General features: G+C 38.2%; 1 protein-coding gene across 1 annotated transcript in view; it reads right to left on the bottom strand.

Annotated features, from left to right (window-relative positions):
• Positions 1-21,817, bottom strand: part of SWAP70 (switching B cell complex subunit SWAP70) — a 55,710-nt gene that overhangs the window by 22,871 nt on the left and 11,022 nt on the right. The window contains exons 3-4 of the mRNA XM_067540771.1: positions 14,634-14,807; positions 388-615 (exon numbers count right to left, since the gene is read on the bottom strand). Coding sequence (XP_067396872.1) covers positions 388-615; positions 14,634-14,807 — 402 coding nt within the window. The remainder of the gene's footprint in view (positions 1-387; positions 616-14,633; positions 14,808-21,817) is intronic.

Raw genomic sequence — 21,817 nt, 5'->3', positions numbered from 1 at the left:
AGCAATCAATAAACAACATTTTGTAGATATTCTATTAGCTAATGAATAACTGATACTGGTATAAAGAGGTCATATTTTAAGTCAGAAACACTTCTCCTTCAGTTCATAAATACAACTCATCAAGGACAAGTGTCTCCTTCGCAGAAATAAGGGTTAAACGGATCTTTTTATGTAGCACAGCTTCCCCTTTATGAAATATATTCTTTTAAAAATAAACCACATTCACATACTCTTAACAGTAACCAACTCTCAGAGCGCTGAGCAGACCCCTCAAGCTTGTTCATTGCCATCTGCTCATGGCAGCATGAATTCATGGGCAAATGATCTCATTATCTAGTAACTCATACATCCTATTATTTTCAAACATTCATTCCATGTAATTCTTACCTGCTTCAATTCATCTAATATGAGCTCATTAAAGACCTCATTAATTGCCATTGATACTGTCTGTCGGTCCATCCCTTTGCTGAAATGTCCACTTCCAATAAGCTCAATCAGTTCCCATGCAGAAAGACCTTCTTGATTAGTACCAAGGCTCATCTTGTTATGTTCAAACTGTTCTTGCTGCGAGCCTACCCCCATCGCTTCAGTGAGTTTTTTAAGCAAGTACTCAATCTGTACAGAAATATAAGCAAAAATTGCATCATTTTTAACAAAGAATTTACTCAAGTGCTTAAAAGCTCCAGGCCAAAATTTGAGTGCTTAAAGTTAGGGTCTTAAATCCACATTTAGGCACCTAAAGATAAATGGCTTCATCTTCAAAGATTCCAAGCTCCCATAGCCCTCCTTTGCTTCAACGAGCTTTGTAGGTGCTCATCATCCCTGAAAATCTGACCACTCATATTTAGATGCCTAAATATAGATTTAGGCTTCTAACTTCAGACACTCAGTTTTGAGATTTCTGACCATGAGCAAGACACATGGAAGTTATTCTTCAATAGCATCAAGATTATGCAGAATTAAATGTGAGAAAGAGGAAAGCTTCAAAAGCATTACAATTGTACAAAAGTAAACCAATAAAATGCACCATGAAGAGTAAAGGAAATAGCTTCATTAAGGAATGACATTAGCAATGGTCACATACTAGTCACATGTCTCAGCCTTGACACCTTCCTCCCAAATCTGATAGGATATAAGGAACTTTTGGAGGGGGTGGGGGTTAGAGGCACAAAAGAAATGAAAGCGAAGATAAGAAAAATTAATTCCTAAAATAAATTCCTCTTTTCCTCATACTTTCCATATCATGTGTCAGAAAACTAAACATTTCTACTGAGGTTAGTCGAGACTTAAATCTTGCTATCTTACACGACTAATTGCACTTAATACGAGGTTTATTCAAACTTGAATCCATCCAGTGCTTTGAGCACAAGTATAATAAAAACCTACAAATATTTAACCAATGCCAATTTGTGAGCTCCTACTTCCACAATCACATCTATACATTAAAAATAAATAAATAAATCAGCATTCTTAGCTTCCTGTGACTGAAGATACACAACACTTTGATGTAATGTAATTAGACTTTAAGGATGGTTTGGTCTAGTCCTGAAGATGGACCAGGTTTACCCAAGACAGCAGAGAAAGGCACAAAGGGAACAGTGGTTTACTGTGTTTTTCCACCAGTTTCATTTCAAGGTCACTGTGTGTCACAGCCTGCCTTCTTGCCCCCCCAATTGATTGGTGCCATGAAGACAGAAAAAGCAAGGCATTTCCCTGACAGTAAACCTGAGTAAAGGGAGCAAGGCCACAGTAGTGCCCCATGGCCTGCCAGCTCCTAACAAGAGGTTACTATGGAGACAAGGCAAATCAACCTCTCAAATAGGTGGCCCATCTCTCCAGTGACTATAAAAGCAGGCATATGGATCCTGCCTCTTGCTGCCATCCTTTGTCAAATGTCACATCAGCCCTCCCACACAAGGGCTCCTAGCAGTGGTTCCTCTTAATCACTGAATGTGTGTGTGCGCGAAGATGATGTGCACTGAAAGGGCACATGATGGTCACAAGCTACAGGAATGGTTTGGGGTGGACACCATTGGACTAAGTCTTACGAAGTACCTTTCAGATTCCCCTATCTGTACATGCAGGATCAGTGATTTTTTTAGGCCTGCTCTCCCTAGTAGACAATCCTGCTGGAGGGTTGGAATGCAGACCAATTGTAGGTACAATTTTCAAAAAGCACCTAAGTGACTTACAACATCTCATGTTCAAAACTGTCAGGGTCCTCAGTGCCTCAAAGTCTCAATGAAAGTCAATGGGACATGGGCTTCCAAGTCATTTGGGAATTTGTGAAAATCTCTCCCTCCATCTCATTGATGCTGTGCAACCTGCCAGTGCTGCTGAGAATCCAGGAAGTAGGTCATTTCTTCCATGGATTACAGAAAAGTCAATCAGTGGAGACCAAATGAGGCTTCACTGTAGGCCAGCTTAACCTTTCAGCATAAGTACTGGGCCATATTTGATTGGTGTATATAAGGGATCGAACTGGTAGGCTCTTGAGTGGCCCAGCACAATCTCTCATCAGAGCTTTGGGAGAAGGGGGATGAGGAAGTGCTCTTCCATACATTCATCCTGCAAAGACTACTGCCTCAAGAATCTGATGTTAGCCATAGTATGTATGTTAATGCTTTGGCCAACATGGCTTCTCTGACTTCTATTTGGTGTGAGCAAGGACCCTCCTTTCACCCAAGTCTGTAAAAACGAAAGAAATATGAAACAAGTGCAAGTCTGTGACAGAATATAACATGTCTGGCAAAGCAATGAATTACTGAACCTGAACTCAACCTTAGAGAGGGGGAATTTTTACTGCTATTTCTGGAAGACTGAGATTAGTTATTAGTCTCCATTTCAGGAGAACTATATGGGAATTAATGCTAAAGGAAAAATGAGGAAGTCAACGATAATCACTATCTCAAAAAGAAAACATTTACATGCTTCTGAGCTAGTTCTACATTCCTGTGGTTTGCTTTTTGTAAGGACTTATTGTCCTCTTAAAGTTTATTGTAAGGAAAGATGTATTTAGCCTTGCATGGGAGGTGTCTCTAAAAAAAAGATAAGTAAAGTATTTTTACCTCTGTTTCCCTACAAATAATTGTACACTGTATTTAGTTGTGATGTGTTCATACATGAATGGCACTAATAGCCAACCAACTTTAAGAAAATATTTAGGTAGATAGCATTTTAAGGAGTGTCATTCCAATTTTATAACACTGGGTATTGTGCTTATTTCTGAGAGTACACCTATTGATCTCAGTAAAATAACTGTAGTTCTGAAATGCTACACTTAAAGGCCTAGTCCTGCAAAGCATTTATTGCCAATCATAGTAAATACTACTGTGAGTAGCCCTGCTGATTTCAGTGCAGTAATTTCAATACGACTACTCACAGTAGCAAGCTATACAGCCAATAGTAGTAGGCTGTCGCAAGAATGGGCCCTCAGACTTCGCATTTCAGAAGTTCATTGCACGGCTCTGAATTGTTCACTTTACGGTCATTCAGGTAAAAGCACTCTTATGGTAATAAGTGTCTCAACTCTTAGCACTTCATAAAGATTAATTTATAGTCACTTAAAATTCATGTTGAATAAATATAAATACTTCCCAAAAAAATTAAGTTTGTTATTTCCGGTTTTCAAACTCTTATTATACTAAGAAATAACTTCTGTGCAGCCAGGGCTTTCCAACAACAGATATCATAAATCCTCAGCATTCAGTCAGATTCAGGAAGCAGCTTACTTCCCACCTTCAGGCAAGTTTCATCAAGAACAACAAAGAACGCCATTTCAGTTACATGAAGTGCAGTCTTAGTTGAGAAACAAATTTTCAGAAGACCTCATCTTAATTAACAGAAATAAGCATTGGCTTTTAAAGACAGGCTATCCTTTCTTGAATGAAAAGTAAGGGTTGAAATGAAATGGTCTCTCATTTCAGGATTAATACACAATTGTGCCCATCAATTCAATTCCCCTGAACAGAGCTCACTCGCTGTACTTCTCTTAGCAGGATGGGAAACTAAAATAACCAGAACAGAATGCTACCCTTCTACAATATTCTGCACTTAACATAAATCAAATCATCCACTTCATTTCATTTGTGATGTGTCATCTCAGTCTACCAAAGTGTAAGATGCCAATAAGAATTTTTAATTCTTTTACTACTTAATTTTGGCCTTTTTCTTTATTGTCCATAGATTTTACCACCATTTACAGGAAGGTGTAAGCATCCTCAAATCCCTTTTGCTAATCATCTCACATGACTGCCCTCACAGAGAGAGGGACTAAAAATAATATTTTAACGGTTGCCCACAGCATGCAATCAAGAACTTACATCAAACTAATGGGCTGAGAAGGGAATGCATCAAAACTGTTAATGATGTTTTAATAAAATAGACACTAAACAAAAGGATTTACATTCATTAGTGCCATACAAACCAAGTTTTACTGTGTGAGATTAAAATTATATGAATATTTAATCTCAAGGAGACAAGCCCAAAAGTACACTAATCTCCATGAGTCACACTCACTCACTAAAAGCCCATTCAAGTGTATGGGAACCAATATTTAGATATTTTCTTACAAGAAAAGCAGCTTATGTATTAGTTTAATTTTTTTAAACATTGGATTTTACAGGATTTACTCTTCTTACTCTGGCATGTCTACACAAATATTCTCTACAGTAGCTGCATTACAGTTGTGGAGATGGAGGAAATTATCAGCATAAACCAAGGAGTGATCAATGTAATACAGTAGCTTCATCTGGTCTAAGATGGATGTAAACACCAGATGCAATTCATTTGCATGCTCAAATGAGGAACTTTTGATACTTCTGAAAACAGAGTACTTCCCCTCTCCGCCACAGGGAGGGACACAGGTTAACACATCAAAATAAATGACCAATTAAATCATCTGGTTTAAACAGTCTATGCCTGTGGTTAATAAGTGAAAAGAGATAAGCAGCAAGTATGGTGTAATGTTTGCTGCTACTTTGAATGCAATTACTCTCTGTGATCAAGTTGTAAGTTTTTCTTTTAAAGGATTGTTTGTTTTGTTTTAAACAATGATCAATTCTGTACTGAGATGGTGAAATCGTGGCTCCACTGAAGTCAGTGGAACGACTCCTATTGACTTTGGTGGAGCCAGGATTTCACCAATAGTCACTAATAAGAACTTATGGGTATTAAAGAGTTTTTTTTGTTTTAATACACGACAAAGCGTCTTTAGTGTCTTCGTTCAATGGAAGTGTTCTCTCTTCCCATTGCAATGCCCTTTTCTTCCCTGTATTGGTTCCCAAGCTTTTGGATGTTCTCACATTCTGTACAGAAGTATTTATGGATATCAATTTTACATGGCCTTTTGCCAAACAACTGGATGAATCCATCTGTGTAAAGGATGAAAAAAATTAACCAAAATAGCAAAGTAGCCATAATGCCCACTAGATGGCTCCTCTTTCGTCTCAGACAGTCAAGGCTGTTCTGCCAAGTTCACTCTATCTGAACAGTGGTTGCAGTGGGCCACCATTATATATGTGGAAGATTTGAAGTGTAATCATTTTATATACAGTAGGTGTGATGTCTATGCCAACTGGTAAGGTATGCAAGAGCCACTATGACCCATGACAAACCTCATCCTTTCCCCAAGTGATTCAACCTTGTCTGGGAGGGATCACCAAGGTTTAGGTGGTTAGTTCACTCTTCATTTCCATTAGACCCTGGACCGCTCTGCTGAGACTGATAACAAGGGTTTCATGGGAAGTGTGGTTTTTGTGGAATCTGATCATTGGACTCATTTCACAAATGCTACCAAAAATGCTACCTGAAATGATGTCTGCCAGTCTGCTACAGACCTGGGCAGAATTTAAACAGGTAAAAAGCTCTAAATTCCATTACATATATCCTAAGCAATCCAGTCGCCTTATGGTCAAATATTCATAATGCAAGTATTTTCCTTCCTTCCCACCAAAAAAAAAAAAAAAAAAAATTTCCACACAAATATTTGTGTAACTTTAGCTCATACAATTATGGTGGGTAAACAGAGTATGAAGACTGTTTTTCATACAATGCACACCATTATTTACTCTTCAAAATTAAACTAGTTTAATTAATAATTCAGTACAAGTTGCGAGGATGCACCACAGAATGGAACCTGTAAGCTTTTGAATGTAAGCTACCTGAATCTTATCCTTGTTCTTGTCAATGAGCAAGAAGTCTGTTGTTTCTAAATAAAATGGAAGAATTAATGTAACCGACTAGTGAGCATGTGATACAAGTGCCCCTCTGTTCCCAATGTGCAGGTGATGTGAGTCTGTTACAGCCCCCACTAAATAGCCGTGCATCTTTAATTCAAGCTGTAGAAGCTCAAGCTTTTAGCTCTGGAGACCCCTGGTTCAATCCCTGACATATCAAGGCCATAACAACAGCCATAACATCAACAGCTAGTGCAAGTCAGGTAGTCAAAAATGCTTTCTGCAAGCAGTTTCTTAGAGTCACTAACATGCAACTCCATTTACACTCCTAATTCAGTCTTGAAAATATATCATTTTTACAAGAAAAGTGAGGCTTGGACACACAAAGAAGTAGCCATTTCTGTTTACCTAAATAGTTTGTCAAAGAAGAGTTGCCATAGAACAGACTTTGTCAATGCAGCTGGTCTTGATTTGACAGAGCATAGCACAGTGCTATAGTGTATGATTCGCCACACTGCATGCAACACCACCACCCCACTTTTGGTCTCCAGCAAAGCAGATTTAGAAAAATTTTAGCTTAAAATAGTGTCATTACTTACAGAATTTGTCCCTAACAGGATATGGGAACATTTAAACAAATAAAAAGGCAATATATGTTTGCTTTATTTTTAAAATTTTCAAGTGTTCAGTGAACATAATACAAGGCACCATAATATACTGACTTGCACTACACAGTTCTACACATTTCATTGTTAAGGATGGCTCAAGAATATGGCTGTTTACTAACCACACCATCACAGATTTAGATGATAAAGCATTTCCAAGATAATGGCCACATATGCTGAAACAGAAGAAAGGGGAAATGCTTGGGAATCTTTTAAAGAGATTTTAAAAAGATTGACACACTTCAGTTAAAGAACGGTGAGGCAGACTATCACGTCTGTATCAGATAAGAAGGCCAGTGAAAGCAAAATTCAAATTAAAGATGCAGCTAAATACAATTTTTTACTGGTGGCTACAATTCTCTCCACCACCACCCTTTTTCCTATTTCAATTCTTCCCCCCCCCGTGGGTCAGGTGCATAATAAAAGCTAGGATGACATCTGAGAGCACTGGAGAGAGCGCTATTTATTGGGTGCCAGACTGGAATGAAGTAGGGAAGGAGATAATATGCCATACAACATGGCTAGACCACTTTCAGAGCACCCTGCAATACCTACCTACTTGTCAAAACTTTCCTACCATAAGAGAAGACAAGGCTATTTTTGGCTAATTAATTCACTAATCCAGAGGGCTGCGCTTTTCAATTTCTCACTTTAACAGGCTGAGACAACAACAGCAAGACAGTTTGGCACAACCATTCTTCTCAGATTTATCATTTCCCTTCCAGGAAAAGCTCACATGTTAGTAACAGGATCATTTGTTTTCTGTACTACAAAGATGCTTACTTTCAAGTGAGAGTATGCTTACTTTCCCAGAATTAGTATCTCCCTCCAACCTCCTCAGTCATCAGGAGAATACATTAGGGAAATGATTCTTCAATAGACTTATTCAGCTAATCCCTTTGTAAGAGATCCTTTCATGGGACCATGTCCCCTCCCATCCTCCAACAGAAGTCCATTAAAACCATATTAGCTTTCTATTATCATGTGGTCAACCCAGCAGCATAAATACAAATGTACAAAACATCAACAAGCAAGAAGAAGCTAGTAGTCCCGATTCTTCATTTGGGCTGGTGAAACTAAGGTGCAACTCCATTTAAATCAAAGGAGTTACATAGGTGTAAAATTAGTGAGTACAGAAACAGGTTCAATCACCCTTGTGAGAAAATTTCAGACTCAAATCCTAGGCCTACAGGGCAATCCATCAGAAAAAAGGAGAGGAAACGTACCCTGGAGTGCCAGTGGCTTTCAAGCTACACAAAACCCAAAACACATTCTCCTTGCCGGGAGGAGAAGTTTGTGGAGGTGACAGAGGGCAGAACCCTTTAAACAGCACTATGCTCAAGGTTCAGTGGGAAAATATGCTTCATCCCTGTGAATTCTGTGTCCTCTACAAATGCACATCTTTCCTATTGCATTCCCCAAACCCCCACTCCCAGCAGACATATTGCTGCTTTCCATCTACCCATCCATTCTCTCTCAGTGGGAGGGGGGCTAAAAAAAAATCTTGCAGAAAAAAAAAAAATCATTCTTTTAGCAGCATTACCCCACAGAAATCCACTGGTTGTGGAGGGGAGTATGCCATACTGAACAGTTCCATCCCATGAATACCCAATATTCCCCTCCTGACCCAGAAAGGAGAAAGCGCATCAGATACACTTGCCACTTACTCCTTGGACTACTTTTGGAGCATTTCTGTCTTTCTTTATTTTAACTTGCTTCTCTCCACATTTCTGAAGAGAAGGCGACCTCAGATTAGATTAACTGAGAGGGCATCCATCCAAACCAGAGAATGGAACATCAATATTCAGTCCGCTAGCTCACCTGGGACTCTGCAAATATTTTGGACAAAAACTGGTCCACTGCAGTCAGAGATCCAAGAAGCTCCTTTCTGTTCCTTTCTAATAGTCATATCTTCTGACCTCCAACAATTTAGAAAGATCTAAAATGCTGTGTGATGAACAGCAGGAATTTTGAAGTGACCAGCATTCTAATCTATAGGCATTGGGCCAAATTTCCCCACCAATTTATGAAATTCCTGTGGGAGTTGGAATGTGGAAAGAGGGCTGGAGGCTACACAAAGGTTTCAGAGGTAGACCCTGGTAGACAGAGTGTGCTGCACTATACTTAAATGATAATGTAATGGAAGCCATAAAAACAGAGAGGTAGGGAAAACCACATTTCTTGCCTGGGAAATTATAATGAATGATTACAGTGGTAATCACCCTTCTTACAAATAAATCACTGGCAGGCTGAAACGAAATGCTGTGAAGGTTCAAGACAATCTATCCATTTTATTGCAAAACTGCACTGTATCTTATCAACAAGCACTTTGTGTGTCACAGTACACATAAGCAAACCTTTTCTTATACTCATCAGCAGAAAACAGTGTTATGGGGAAATAATGTAACTTTGATGGATTGATCATTCTTCTCCATTATGAAGTGGAATCTAAAACAAAGTGAGGTGGTATTTGTTTCAGAAAGAGCTTGATTAGCAGTCATGTTAACTACTACGACAGAAGTAAGAGGAGCTAATTAAAATAGCTAGAGATTTTCCAACTCCAAAAAAAGCTTCCCTTCCTAAAGAGACATCAAAAGATTTGTATTAAAGAATGCTTAGAAGAACTCATCAGGATTTTAGAATTGATATTAAAAAGTTAGACACCGAAGTATTTAAAAAGGTATCAAAGTATCAAAAGTCCATAGGCGAAGACTATGTCTACACTGATGGCAGCAAATTCGACACCGTCAGATCTATTTATCTGGATCAATTGAGCGGAAGTGGAGACCCGCTCAATCGACCCAGAAATTGATGGAGTAACGCTGCGTCGACGGGAGGACATTTCCTGTCGGTGCAGCAAACTGAAGACACCGCAGTAAGTAGAGGTTAGGAAGTCGGTGGGAGATACGCAAGCTACTTTACATAGCTTGCGTATCTTCCACTGACTGCCACCGAATTTGGCGGCAAGTGTAGACAGTCTAAAACCAAACGAATTTAAGTTGAAAGTTGTTTCATTTTAGTTCTTAGATTTCTGGGTTTAGGAGACATTTGTTTTTAAAAACCAGTCTTCTAGGAAGACAGAACTCTACACTGATAGATGCAACACAAACAAAGAATAGTGTCAAATAGGAGACAGTGCTTCTATCACACTGGTTATATTACTTGTATGGACCTAAAGTGAAGTGAATGGTTAAAGAATGAATACATGTATTGTGCAAGATAAGAACAGAGTAGTCCAAATGACTTCATGAAGAGAAGGTGAGTGAAGTAATACCTTTCACGGGATCAGCTTCTATTGGTGAAAGAGACGATTTTGAACTTATACAGAGCTCTTACCTAAGCCACCTTGTCTCTCTAATAACAACATTGCAAAGGACTTTATAAACTTTCTTTAGACCATATGTAACAAACACTTTGCAATAACAAAGAAGATGCAGACAGAAGTTTGCTTTAAAAGATGGTAAATTAAATTACACTGAAACGATAGAGATACTAACTCACATGTCTCACTTTTTCCGGAACAAAGCCTACGACTATGTGGAAAGGAAATGAACAAAAAGACTATCTATGAAACAGACCCAAAATCAGGAGTATGTAGATTGCAATTTAGCTTTGGCATTAATGATGCATCCTGTCTGGCAGCCTAATGGAATATTGTGGTTATGCACCCAGCAACAGATGTTTGTAGCAGTACAAGATTTCAGAGGAGAGGAAATAGTCTACACCTTAGCATGGGATGGGGGCTCTGATGCTTCTAAAGAACATAAGAATGGCCATACTTGGTCAGTCCATCTAGCCCAGTAGCCTGTCTTCTGACATTGGCCAATGCCAGGTGCTTCAGAGGGAATGAACAGAACAGGTAATCAAGTAATCCATCCCCCGTCACTCATTCCTAACTTCTGGCAAGGGACTTCAGAGCATGGTTTTGCATCCCTGTCCATCCTGGCTAATACCCATTGATGTACCTTCCTTTATGAACTTGTCTAATTCTTTTTTAACTCTTTTATAGTCTTGGCCTTCACAACATCCTCCGGCAAAGAGTTCTTTAGGGTCACTGTTTGTTGTATGAAGAAATACTTCCCTTTGTTAGTTTTAAATCTGCTGCCCACTAATTTCATTTGGTGACCCCTAGTTCTTGTGTTATGAGTAAATAACATTTCCTGATTTACTTTCTCCAGACCAGTCATGATTTTATAGACCTCTATCTCCTCTTAGTCGCCTCTTTTCCAAGCTGAAAAGTCCCAGTTTTATTAATCTCTCCTCACATGGAAACTGTTCCACATCCCTAATCATTTTTGTTGCTCTTTTCAGTACCTTTTCCAATTCCAATGTATCTTTTTTGAGATGGGGTGATCATGGATTTATAAAGAGGCAATATAATATTTTCTGTCTTATTGTCTATCATTTCCCTAATGATTCCTAACATTCTGTTAGCTTTTTTGACTGCGCTGCACATTGTGGATAGTTCTCTAAAAACATCTACTCAACAACTCCAAGATCTCTTCCTTGAATGATAATGGTTAGTTTAGACCCCATCATTTTACATGCATAGTTGAGATTGTTTTCCAATATGCATTGCTTTGCATTTATCAACATTGAAATTCATCTGCCATTTTGTTGTCCAGTCACCCAGTTTTGTGAGATCCCTTTGTAACTCTTTGCAATCTGCTTTAGACTTAACTATATCTTGAGCAGTTTTGTATTATCTGCAAATTTTGCCCCTCACTGTTACCCATTTTTCTAGATGATTTATGACTATGTTATGTTGAACAGTACTGGTCCCATTACAGACCCCTGGGTGATACCACTATTTACCAATCTCCATCTGAAAACTTACCATTTATTCCTAACCTTTGTTTACTATCTTTTAACCTGTTACTGATCCAGGAGAGGACCTTCCTGCTCATCCTATGACAACTTAAGAGCCTTTAGCGAGGGACCTTTTCAAACCAGGGCTTTCTGAAAACCTAAGTATTCTATATCCACTGGATCACCCTTGTCCACATGCCTGTTGACCCCCTCAAAGAATTCTACTAGATTAGTTAGGCATGATGTCCCTTTATTAAAAACCATGTCGACTCTTCCCCAACAAATTGTGTTCATCTAGGTGTTTGATAATTCTGTCCTTTACTATAGTTTCAACCTATCTGCCTGGTACTGAAGGTAGGCTTATGGTCTGTAACTGCCAGGATTGCCTCGAGAGCCTTTATTAAAAATTGGCGTCACATTAGCTATCCTCCAGTCATCTGGCACAGAAGCTGATTTAAATGATAGGTTACATACCATAGTTAGTAGTTCTGCAATTTCATATTTGAATTCCTTCAGAACTCTTGGGTAAATACCATCTGGTCCTGGTGACTTATTACTGTTTAATAAGAGAGCATCAGATAGCAAAATGCCAAATATTTACTCTAAGGCCAGCCAGGCTGTCTAGCAGCCTCCATAATCAAGCACTTGATAAGGGATCTGAGTCTGTGTCCCAGGTGCTACAGTTCATTAGGGCTCGTAGCACCTTGGTGGGGGAGGAAGAATCACGCATTGCTCTTGAGTGGCCCTAGCCAATAATGACTCCCTCCTTGGCTTACAGGAGAATCACTGCTCCATACTCCAAACCTTGAGAGAAAACAGGAACGAGGAGGGAATCCCATGAGTTGTGACCCCAACAGCATCAAGTCCTAGCATAGTTAAAAGATTGTCACAGGCTGAAAGTCTCCTGTGGTTAAATAAATTGTCAAGGCAAAGCAGAGAGGCTTATTTTATGTTGATGGAGGAGACATTTATGCAGGGAGAATATTCATAAAGACTCATGTACTACACCAAATGAGAGTTATTAGCATCATCATTTTGCTTATTGTACCATCACCATTTGAATCTTCCTGTTTTGATCCTTGAGTCTAAGCATTTATTGGCAAAGCCCAAAAGTGCTGAAGAGTCATACTGACAGCAGCACATGCTACTGGATTTTATATAGTGTCATACAGGATCATCCACATTATGGCTTTCCTCTTCTCCATGGAATAAGCTAGTTTTTCCCTTTTAAAAATTATTTTCTAGTTTTAAAGACACCTGCCTATAGTTATTCAAGTTCTCACATTACAGGCAGCTCATCTCTAGTGCTTCATTCACACCACAGCTCTTTGCTTATACAGCGACCACCCACAGCTTCAAGCAGAAATTTTCTCTCTAAAGAAAGCAGGTTAGTGAACATCTTCAAACTTTTCCTTTCTGACAGGAAGGCAGTGAGAGAGAGAAAACAGTCTTCTAAATCATGACAACACTGGGGTAGAAAGAAGAGAAGTTTTTTTTTTTTTTTTTTCCAGAACTACCCACACACTCACATTCTGAGGAATTCAACTTAACCACATGTGAAAAGGTGCAGTGGTTAAACACCACACACAAAAATCAGTCAGCAAGGTCTGATCCTCAAGAGTTAATTTTTTTAGTGTTAGAGTGTATTTGCAAGAAGAAAATAAAAAAAGAGTTAAACAGAAAAAAAAAAACTTCACAGTTAGGTGTTCAGTCTACTACCATGAGCCCACCTTTCCAAAAAATCAATCTTTCCTCTCTGTCCAGAGTCAGAGAGCCATTCTTATAACATGTCCCTTAGCACATGTGCAACAAGAAAAGAAAATTAAGCTGAAGTTAACCTCTTGTTTACCAGGGACCAGCCAGCACTCCTGCCACACCACAATTCCTCACAACGGATACTATTTTAAAGATAGACATCATGGTTTGTTTCTGAAACAAATCTGTCATTAAAAGAAGGAAACAATTTTATTCACTTCAAAAGATACTTTTTTTCTTCCAGAGGCTCTAAAGACTTTACTTAACTATTTCAAAAGAGCACCAAATACCAGCAACCGAGGTCAATTTGGACACTCAAGGAACTAGTGTTGTAGGAATAAAATTGTAATTGTAACCCTGTAGATTAATTCATAGCTTTTAATTCATACCCTTATTTGTGTCAACCTCTATATGGTTATTATTGATATCATGTAACATTTGAACTTCTCTCAGTCATACTCCATATTGTGAATGTAAAACCCCATTTTGACCCTATGTACTCCATCTTGTGTCAAACCCTTTCTAAACCTTTAGATGAATAAGATAGTTATCTGAACAAAGTATGAATGGAGGGTGTATGTGTGTGTGAGTCAGACCCAAACTGCCAGCCTGTCCTGATGAAGTGTGAAGTCCATCCTAGGCTGAAGAGTGTGAACATAGCCCCAAAAAGCAAAGAAGGATCCACCCCAGAAAAACTTAATCAAACTTAATCAAAGACATCAAAGAACAAGCTGAAAGTCACGTCTGCTATTGTACCAGCAATCAAGGGTCACAGAGAAGACGTGACACAGCAGAACTGAAAAACCTATAAAAGACTGGGTGAGATTTCAAGGCTTTGGGGGGAAAAACAGCGTTCTACACATCATCTAAAGAAGAGCGTCGGTGCACGCCCGACAAGGACCCTGCTCTCCTCGTGCCCAGCTTCCCTGGCCAGGTAGCTGCCACGAGCCACGAATTCCAGCAAGGAACCCTAGCTACGATCTCAAGCCACAATCAGGACTGGTAGCTATATATAACTATAGAACGCTTTCTGGTATGTTTGGGCGCGTGAATGTGTGTGTGTGTGTGTGTGTGTGTGTGTGTGTGTGTGTGTATACGTGTAGGTTTAAGTTAGTTATTACTTTAGTTTCTGTCAATAAATGCGGCATACTGCCTTTTCCCCTTGAAAAAGTCCCGAGCGCTTAATTTTGCACAACAGTGTTAAGTAGTTTAAATCATGGTTTCTTACCTCCTCAGGTACAATGGCTAATGGATATTTGTCCTCCGATAAAAAATTGAAAATAACCCACACTTTAAAGGCATCTTCATCGCTAATGAGCAAAGGACTTTTAGTGAGGTTCTTTCTGGCACAGAGAGTCCAGCACATCCTGTTGAACTCAACTTTGTCAAAGTTCCCTTGAACCTAAAAAGAAAGAAATGAAAAAAAGAAATTAACCTACATGAAATAGCACGTTGTACATGTAAACACAAATGAGAATGTACTGATCAAATGACACTAAAGCACCAAGAAAATTTTAATTCACAAATTGAGAAATTTTTAAGGCCCAAAGAAACCGCCAGTATGGTCATATACTCTGAGCTCCTGCATGACACTGGTCATGGAATTTTGAACAGTAAAACTAGCTTCAAGCCCATAATTTCTGGTTGAACTAGAGCAGGGGTTCTCAAACTGGGGGGGTCGTGATCCCTCCAGGGGTCACAAGGCTATTATGGTGGGAAAGGGGAGTCATGAGCTGTCAGCCCTCGTGTATGCCAATAAGGATGGCGTGGGGAAGAGTAATCACTTTTTTGGGGGGGAGGGGGAGGTCATCACAGCCTGAAATATTTTCAAAGGGGGTGTCAGCAAAAAAAGTTTGAGAACCCCTGAATTAGAACATATTTTTTCAGAAAGACATCAAATCTTGATTTAAAAACTTCAGTGAAGGAGAATCCACCATATTCCACATTTACTTTCGTGTCCTAGTTTAAAACACACATCTGAACTTATATATGTATCACTTTCTTAACTGCAACTATCCTTATGTTACGCTGAGTTCTCAGATGGATGGAGTGAATCCAGACATCATAGGAAAAAATCCTAAAAGCTATATACAGAAAAGTAGCTGTGAAAGGTTTGTAATATATTTTACTACTTTATTAAGTTAAATGTGCTGCTATTGTAATAAAAGTAGTCAATCACATAATCATTCATAAACACATGTAATCACTTATTTTTTGAACACATAACCCTCACAAAACCCTTTAATTCTCTCCTAAACTTAGGTTTTTCCTTATTTTGAAATAACTTCAAAAACTTCCATTCAGTTTCTTTTTCATCTTGTCTTTTTCATCTTTGTCTTTACTATGTGTATATAATTTGTGAATGATTTCCAGATTTCAGAGTCTTGTTTCCCATACTAGAATAATTTTTATTCACTCAATTGTTAGATTTAAAATCTGTTCCATCATTCATAATTCTACAACTCTGTAATGCTGTTTCTTTGCCTACACAGATGTTAAAGACACATTTAGCATTATAATGGGATTTCTTTTGTTTTTTGGTACACATGTACAGAACATGAATGTGGGGACCTTAGTCACGGCATCAATTAAGTGCAACACATCATTCCAAAATGTCCTTATGATTGGACACAGCATACATGTCCAAACTGCTCAATGTTTTATGGGTGTCACCAGTAAACTGTATAACATCTTACTTGGAGTAAAGGGTCCAGCATATTCGTGGGTGACCTACAATGACTATGAACAGTGGATAGCTAAGGATTATGAACAGTGGCTAGCTAACAAGTGAGTGAGTTAACTGGATAAGGTGAAGAATCAGGAATTAAGCAAAAATATAAAACCCCAACATACCAAAAAGTATATATATTGGACTAATGCTTCCAGGATGGAAGGAGACTATGAAAGGTCACAGCTGTCAGGTCTATTACACTACCTCCAGCAACAGTGTGAATGGGCATGTGAAGGTGGAAGGGGTCAAAGGACAGGTTAAAGAACATTTAGAAAATAAATATCTAAAATCTATATAACTCATGACCCTAAGACATATGCTTGATCTGTTTGCTTGTACGTTTGCTCCCATCCTCCCATTCCTCATTTGTTTTTGCTCTTTGTGGTAGGGACTTGCCTAATTCTGTTGTGTAAAGTGCCTAGCACCCTTCAGGGCACTAGTTAAATACATAATGCACAAGCTATGCCACAGGATGCAAGTACACTGCCATTATAATACACATATCTAGTTAGTGATTCCCAAACAAGTGATTTAGCACAGATGATGTTTGCCACTACTTTGTCTTGCAACAAGGCTTTCTTTTTCAGCCAGATTCTTCAAACAACAGTTGGGATGTTGAAGCTAATTGATCAGGAAAGTACTTTCCCTTAGTTCACCAACCTACTACAGCACTTTCTAAAATGTCTACTTCCCTAGCAGCTGTATATCCAGGTCTCATTTTCTTTTTCCTGTTTTCAAACAGCTGGCTTTTTGCTTATTTTATTTAATTTTATAAAATCCAAAACAAATAAGTGTGGGAAACCTAACATTTTTACCAGGCAAATGGTCAAGTACAAATAGTTTAGAAAATAAATTTCTCAATTTGTTAACTATTCTAAGTTCTATTTATTTTCAATTGAAAATGGTTACCAAGGCCCTGATCTTGCAATGAGCTCCATGCAGAGTTTATTACAGGACTGGGCCCTAAAATAGGCCCTCTTTTGGTAATTCTATATAGCTTCAAGTAGATAATGTTAAGGTGCATGGACAAAAGAAAGTAATCTTGATTCACTTCAGGAATTTTTAAACCATTAAACCTATTGTTAAAAAGGGATAAAGAGCTTAAGAGATATGTAATCTCCCCATATTGTACCAAACACAATGATGTTGAAATCTAAGGGAAAGAGAAACTAAATAGCTCACTACCAAAGAATAAAGTAAATACCCAATTTCTTGCAAGTTTTCTATAGCTGATGCCAAAATCCTTTCCTGATACGTACATTCTTCAAATAAAACTGCAAAGAAAAAAAAATCCATGCCCCCAAATCATAAACTAATTGTTTCTAAAACTAAATCCACAATATGGAAATCTTGGCTGCTTCAATTTGGGATGCACAGTTGACCAAGCTTCATTCCAGGTGGCTAAGTAATAAACAAGCAATTGCCATTAACATATTTTAGCCCTCTGAATAATTTTTACATTTATATTGTAAATGTCAAGACAGTTGAATGGGTTCTCATGTTACAATTATAGGCATGTACATAAGATGAGTTTAAAATGATTAAGGGGCATTTGTAAAATTTTCAAAACTAACTTTCTGGATAGGAATAACTGCTGGCAAATGGACAGAAACTCAGGAATAAACACACACAAGTTGCTTGTTGTGACATGAACAAATGTGTGTTTATAAAATTAGATGCAGCAGAGGCCTTCCTGGAGTTTTAATATAAAAGAAGTTCCAAAATTAGCTTTAAAAATACTAATAGTGAATCTGACTAGATTGGACTCTAAAATATTGTAAGATTTTTAAACCCAGACAGAATCTGATCTTTAATTTTGTTCAAATTTTATAGAATTCTCACCCTGCTCGCAACCTGCCTGAATAATGTAAAATCCTAAAAAACATGTTCCTAAAGATTGACTTTAGCTTTAGTTTTAATAACAAATTTAAACAATACACCAGTATATGCTTTTTACTATACTCTCTATGGAGCATGTGCAATCTATTTCAAGTCACCATTTTGATTGGAAACTTTTGTAGTAATCTATACTACTAACTGTAAATAAACTATAAGATTATTAATTTGTGTTTTTGCCCAATGGAAGATACAAGATGAACAAAAAAAATTAAAAAGCATTCTTACTTAAAAAAATTGAAGTATAATAAAAGATCAATACCACCTTCGCCTCCCAAAGACATTTCACACTGTAACTGCAAAAATTAAGTCTCTGAATCCAATATGATTTTTGTTTATTTTCTTGATATACAAAAGCAAAAAAGAAAAACTAAACACACAATTTATCACTAGCAGCATTTGACCATGCAACTAAGTACAGAAATTATTCAGGTTAAACTTCAACAGCATGCCTGGAGCTTCTTCACAAGACATGAAACAAGCACAGTCGCCAAGGAGTTGATCATCTAAAAAGCAACATGTAATCTGAAACTCAGAGGAAGAAAAACTCCAAATTCTATGGGTCTGATTCTTCACTGGCTTGTACCTTGTATAGTTCTTTAGATACATGCAAAGTGGGGTTTAAATGCTACCACCACCAGCAGAAATGAAATGAAGTGGGATTTGGTAGAATTGTATATAATTTATATTATAATTTTGGCTAATATCCATGACACATATTACTGACAATTCAATATAAAAGAGCACCAGAAAGCAGAGGAATAAAACACAGCATGAAAAGATCAGACTGGCAAGACACATTTCTCTCTCTCTGTGTTTTTATTTTTAGGGCAACAAATAGGTATTATTCAAGAGAAAGAATGTTGTGTTTGGCATCTGAAAGGCATAAGCATCAAAACACCTGCCAGGGAACTAGAAGAGGGGTATAATGAAAATATTATAAATGGGGTTATTAGAAATACTAATTCCATATACCAATAAAGGAAGTGTGTTGCTTCCTTCATCAAACTGCCACCCTGGGCATTTCTCCATGCTTCCCTGGTTCAACAATGGAGGCTTTGTGGCAGGGCAACTCATTCCCTAGTACTCGATATAAATAATTCATTAGCATTCAGGGGTATAAGAAGAAAGATTTTTAAAAGCTTGAACAGTTTTCTCAATGAGCTTTACTTTAGAAGTAAGGCAGGATGAGTCGTTGCTCTGGCACTTCAGTGGTTTCTCTGTACAGATTAGCATATTTGCAGATAATAAAATGATTTGGATAGTTTGTAAACCTTGAAAAACAATGCAAAGCCTGACAAAATAAATGCAAAATCTTCTTTCTGATTTCCAATAAAAACAAGCTAATAACTTTAGACTCAAAGGCCTTCTAAAACAACAACAATCTCTATGCCATATACTAACCCAATGTTTACTTTCTAAGAAATTATGAATCTTATTAAAATCCAAATGCAATAATTATTTTAAACAAAAGGGGAGAGTTTGGCTAATGTTCAAAAAGCCAAATACTCTGTGACTTGAAAAAATCCCACACAATGAGGCTGCTTCTGCTCACATTTAAGACAATAGGAGGACAGTTATACTACCACCCAACTGGAAGAATCCATAGGAAACTGCATGTCTGGAAACCAATAGTGTTCTGTGGAATAAGTGGGAATACCATAAGGAATGATAAGAGTGCTAAGGCCTTGATCATGTACTGTTTAATATTTTTGTTTAGGAATACAAATTTGGAGGGAAATACTAGAGGGGTATTTGCTCACTTGTTCTAAGATCTCCAAACTAAGAGGCACAAACTACTGAAATGAAGGAAAGCAACCATTAATTATTCCAAGGAAAAAATGGCATGCATCAGTGCCTTTACTCTGGGCAGCACTCTTCGCTCCTGACACTTGCTCATAAATACCTCTTAAACTGCCAAAGAAAACAGGCTACAAAGAAGTTTTTTATTGTCCACAAAGACTGCTTTGTATATGCAGCAGTGTATAATTCAGATCTTAAAAAGGAATAAAAAAAAGTTTCTTGAGAAGTGTGACCCTTCCTTGCCCAGAATAGCCACCTGAAAATGCCAAGGTCAGGGCAGGCTGCAAAAGGAGAGCAGATTCTCCCAGCACTGGTGGGTGGCACTGAAGTCAGACTCCCCAACCAGCCACAAACTGCTTCTGATTCCCCACACAGGTTATCAAGAAGCCAATATACAAATATACACAGCCTCCTTTACTGCATTTCAGTCGCCAGCTCCCAATCAGCCAATAGGTCCAGGAAAGAGACCAGTTATTTAAAACTCTATGCTCTTTACCCAAAAGGTTCCCTCGACCCCAAAGGGTCAGCCACATTACCAGATCAATATAAGTTTGGATCTTACCCAAAATACCATGCTGCCAGCCAATCCTTTAGTAACTAAAACTAAAGGATTATTATAAAAAGAAAGGAACAAACAATAAAAGAGAAATGTTAAAGGATTAAAGCAATCAGATACATACAAAGGATTTGAAAGTCCATATATATCAGGTTTCTAAAAGAATCGTGGAGCTGGTGCACATCCAGTACCTGGATGGGTCTCAGTCCTTTGTTTCACAGCTTCAGTTCAGTTGTAGATTAATTGGTCCAGAGGCAGGCTGGAAGACTGAATGACTGAAAGACAGACTGAAGACAAAATGGATCCCAGGCTTCTGCCTTTTATGTCCTCTGGCCCTTGCCATGCTGCTTGTGGAATTTCACAGGAACCAAAATGGAGTCCAGAGTCACATGAGCAAGTCCTGGTTCTCCCCTTAGGCCCCTTGCACCTGTGAATGTCTTAATGGGCCATTAAGCAGGCTATTGTTATAGCCAACCTGTCTGAGGTGTTACCCAGGCACAGCAAAATTTGAAATACAGATATAGCAACCATATCCACAACTTCCATTACACATATAACACATGAACATAATCATTATCATCTTACTTAGCACATTATAGCCTAACAGTACCTGACATGGCATATCTTACATGAATTATTATGATTTTGACATACCGATGTTGAACAATATAATAAATGCCTTCCCCTTCCCCAATCCAGCCAGCATGACAAGGAGCATCAAAAATCTTTTTTTCTTCATTTGTATCTAAGATACAAGCAGCTCAGATATCTGATCTGTAACTAGCCTTACAAAGCAAGAGATTCTAGGCAATTTAACCCTGGTTTTTTAACTCTCTCCACTAAAGATGAAAATGTTTTGCAAATTTAAATGCTATTAAGTGGCAGTAGTGCAGTTGCTCCTCATTCCCCTCCACAAACATGCACAGAGTGCCCACTCCTCCTATGCACACTTTCTTAAATGAAAGCATATTTGTACCTCAGCACTTAGTCCCATTCCCCTTTTCTATTCTCTGTGTCAGTGCATTACAGACTATGACTGGCTTCACGGCTTGATACTGCCTATGAAAGGCATTTGTAAAAAGTTGTGACTTCAGTTCACGCTCTCCACCCATACGCGTTCATTTTGGGAAAAACAAGGTCCTTTCTTTCTTTGGAAGATTCGGTGGGAAAAAAATTGCTGGATTTTTTGTATTACAGAATAAACAGGTCTCTTTAAATTAAACTAAAATGCTTCCTTGTTTATGAGCTTAACACTGCAGAATGCTTCACCACTTTCTTGGCCATTCTATAACCGGGTATATCAGCATCATTATGGAGCCAGATATGCTTTAATGGCTTATGCACCAAAAAGGCATGGACGAAGGAACTCATTAACACTATAAAAAAGGCGGCCACTCTCTGTATAGCTACTGTCACCCCTGCTACT

Source organism: Emydura macquarii, unplaced genomic scaffold (assembly GCF_026122565.2).
Source record: "Emydura macquarii macquarii isolate MOO-44397 ecotype Brisbane River unplaced genomic scaffold, CSIRO-AGI_Emac_v2 contig_587, whole genome shotgun sequence".
Lineage (NCBI taxonomy): Eukaryota > Metazoa > Chordata > Testudines > Chelidae > Emydura > Emydura macquarii.
The sequence above is the reverse complement of the archived record's forward strand: the minus strand, read 5'-3'. Positions and strand labels throughout refer to the sequence as shown.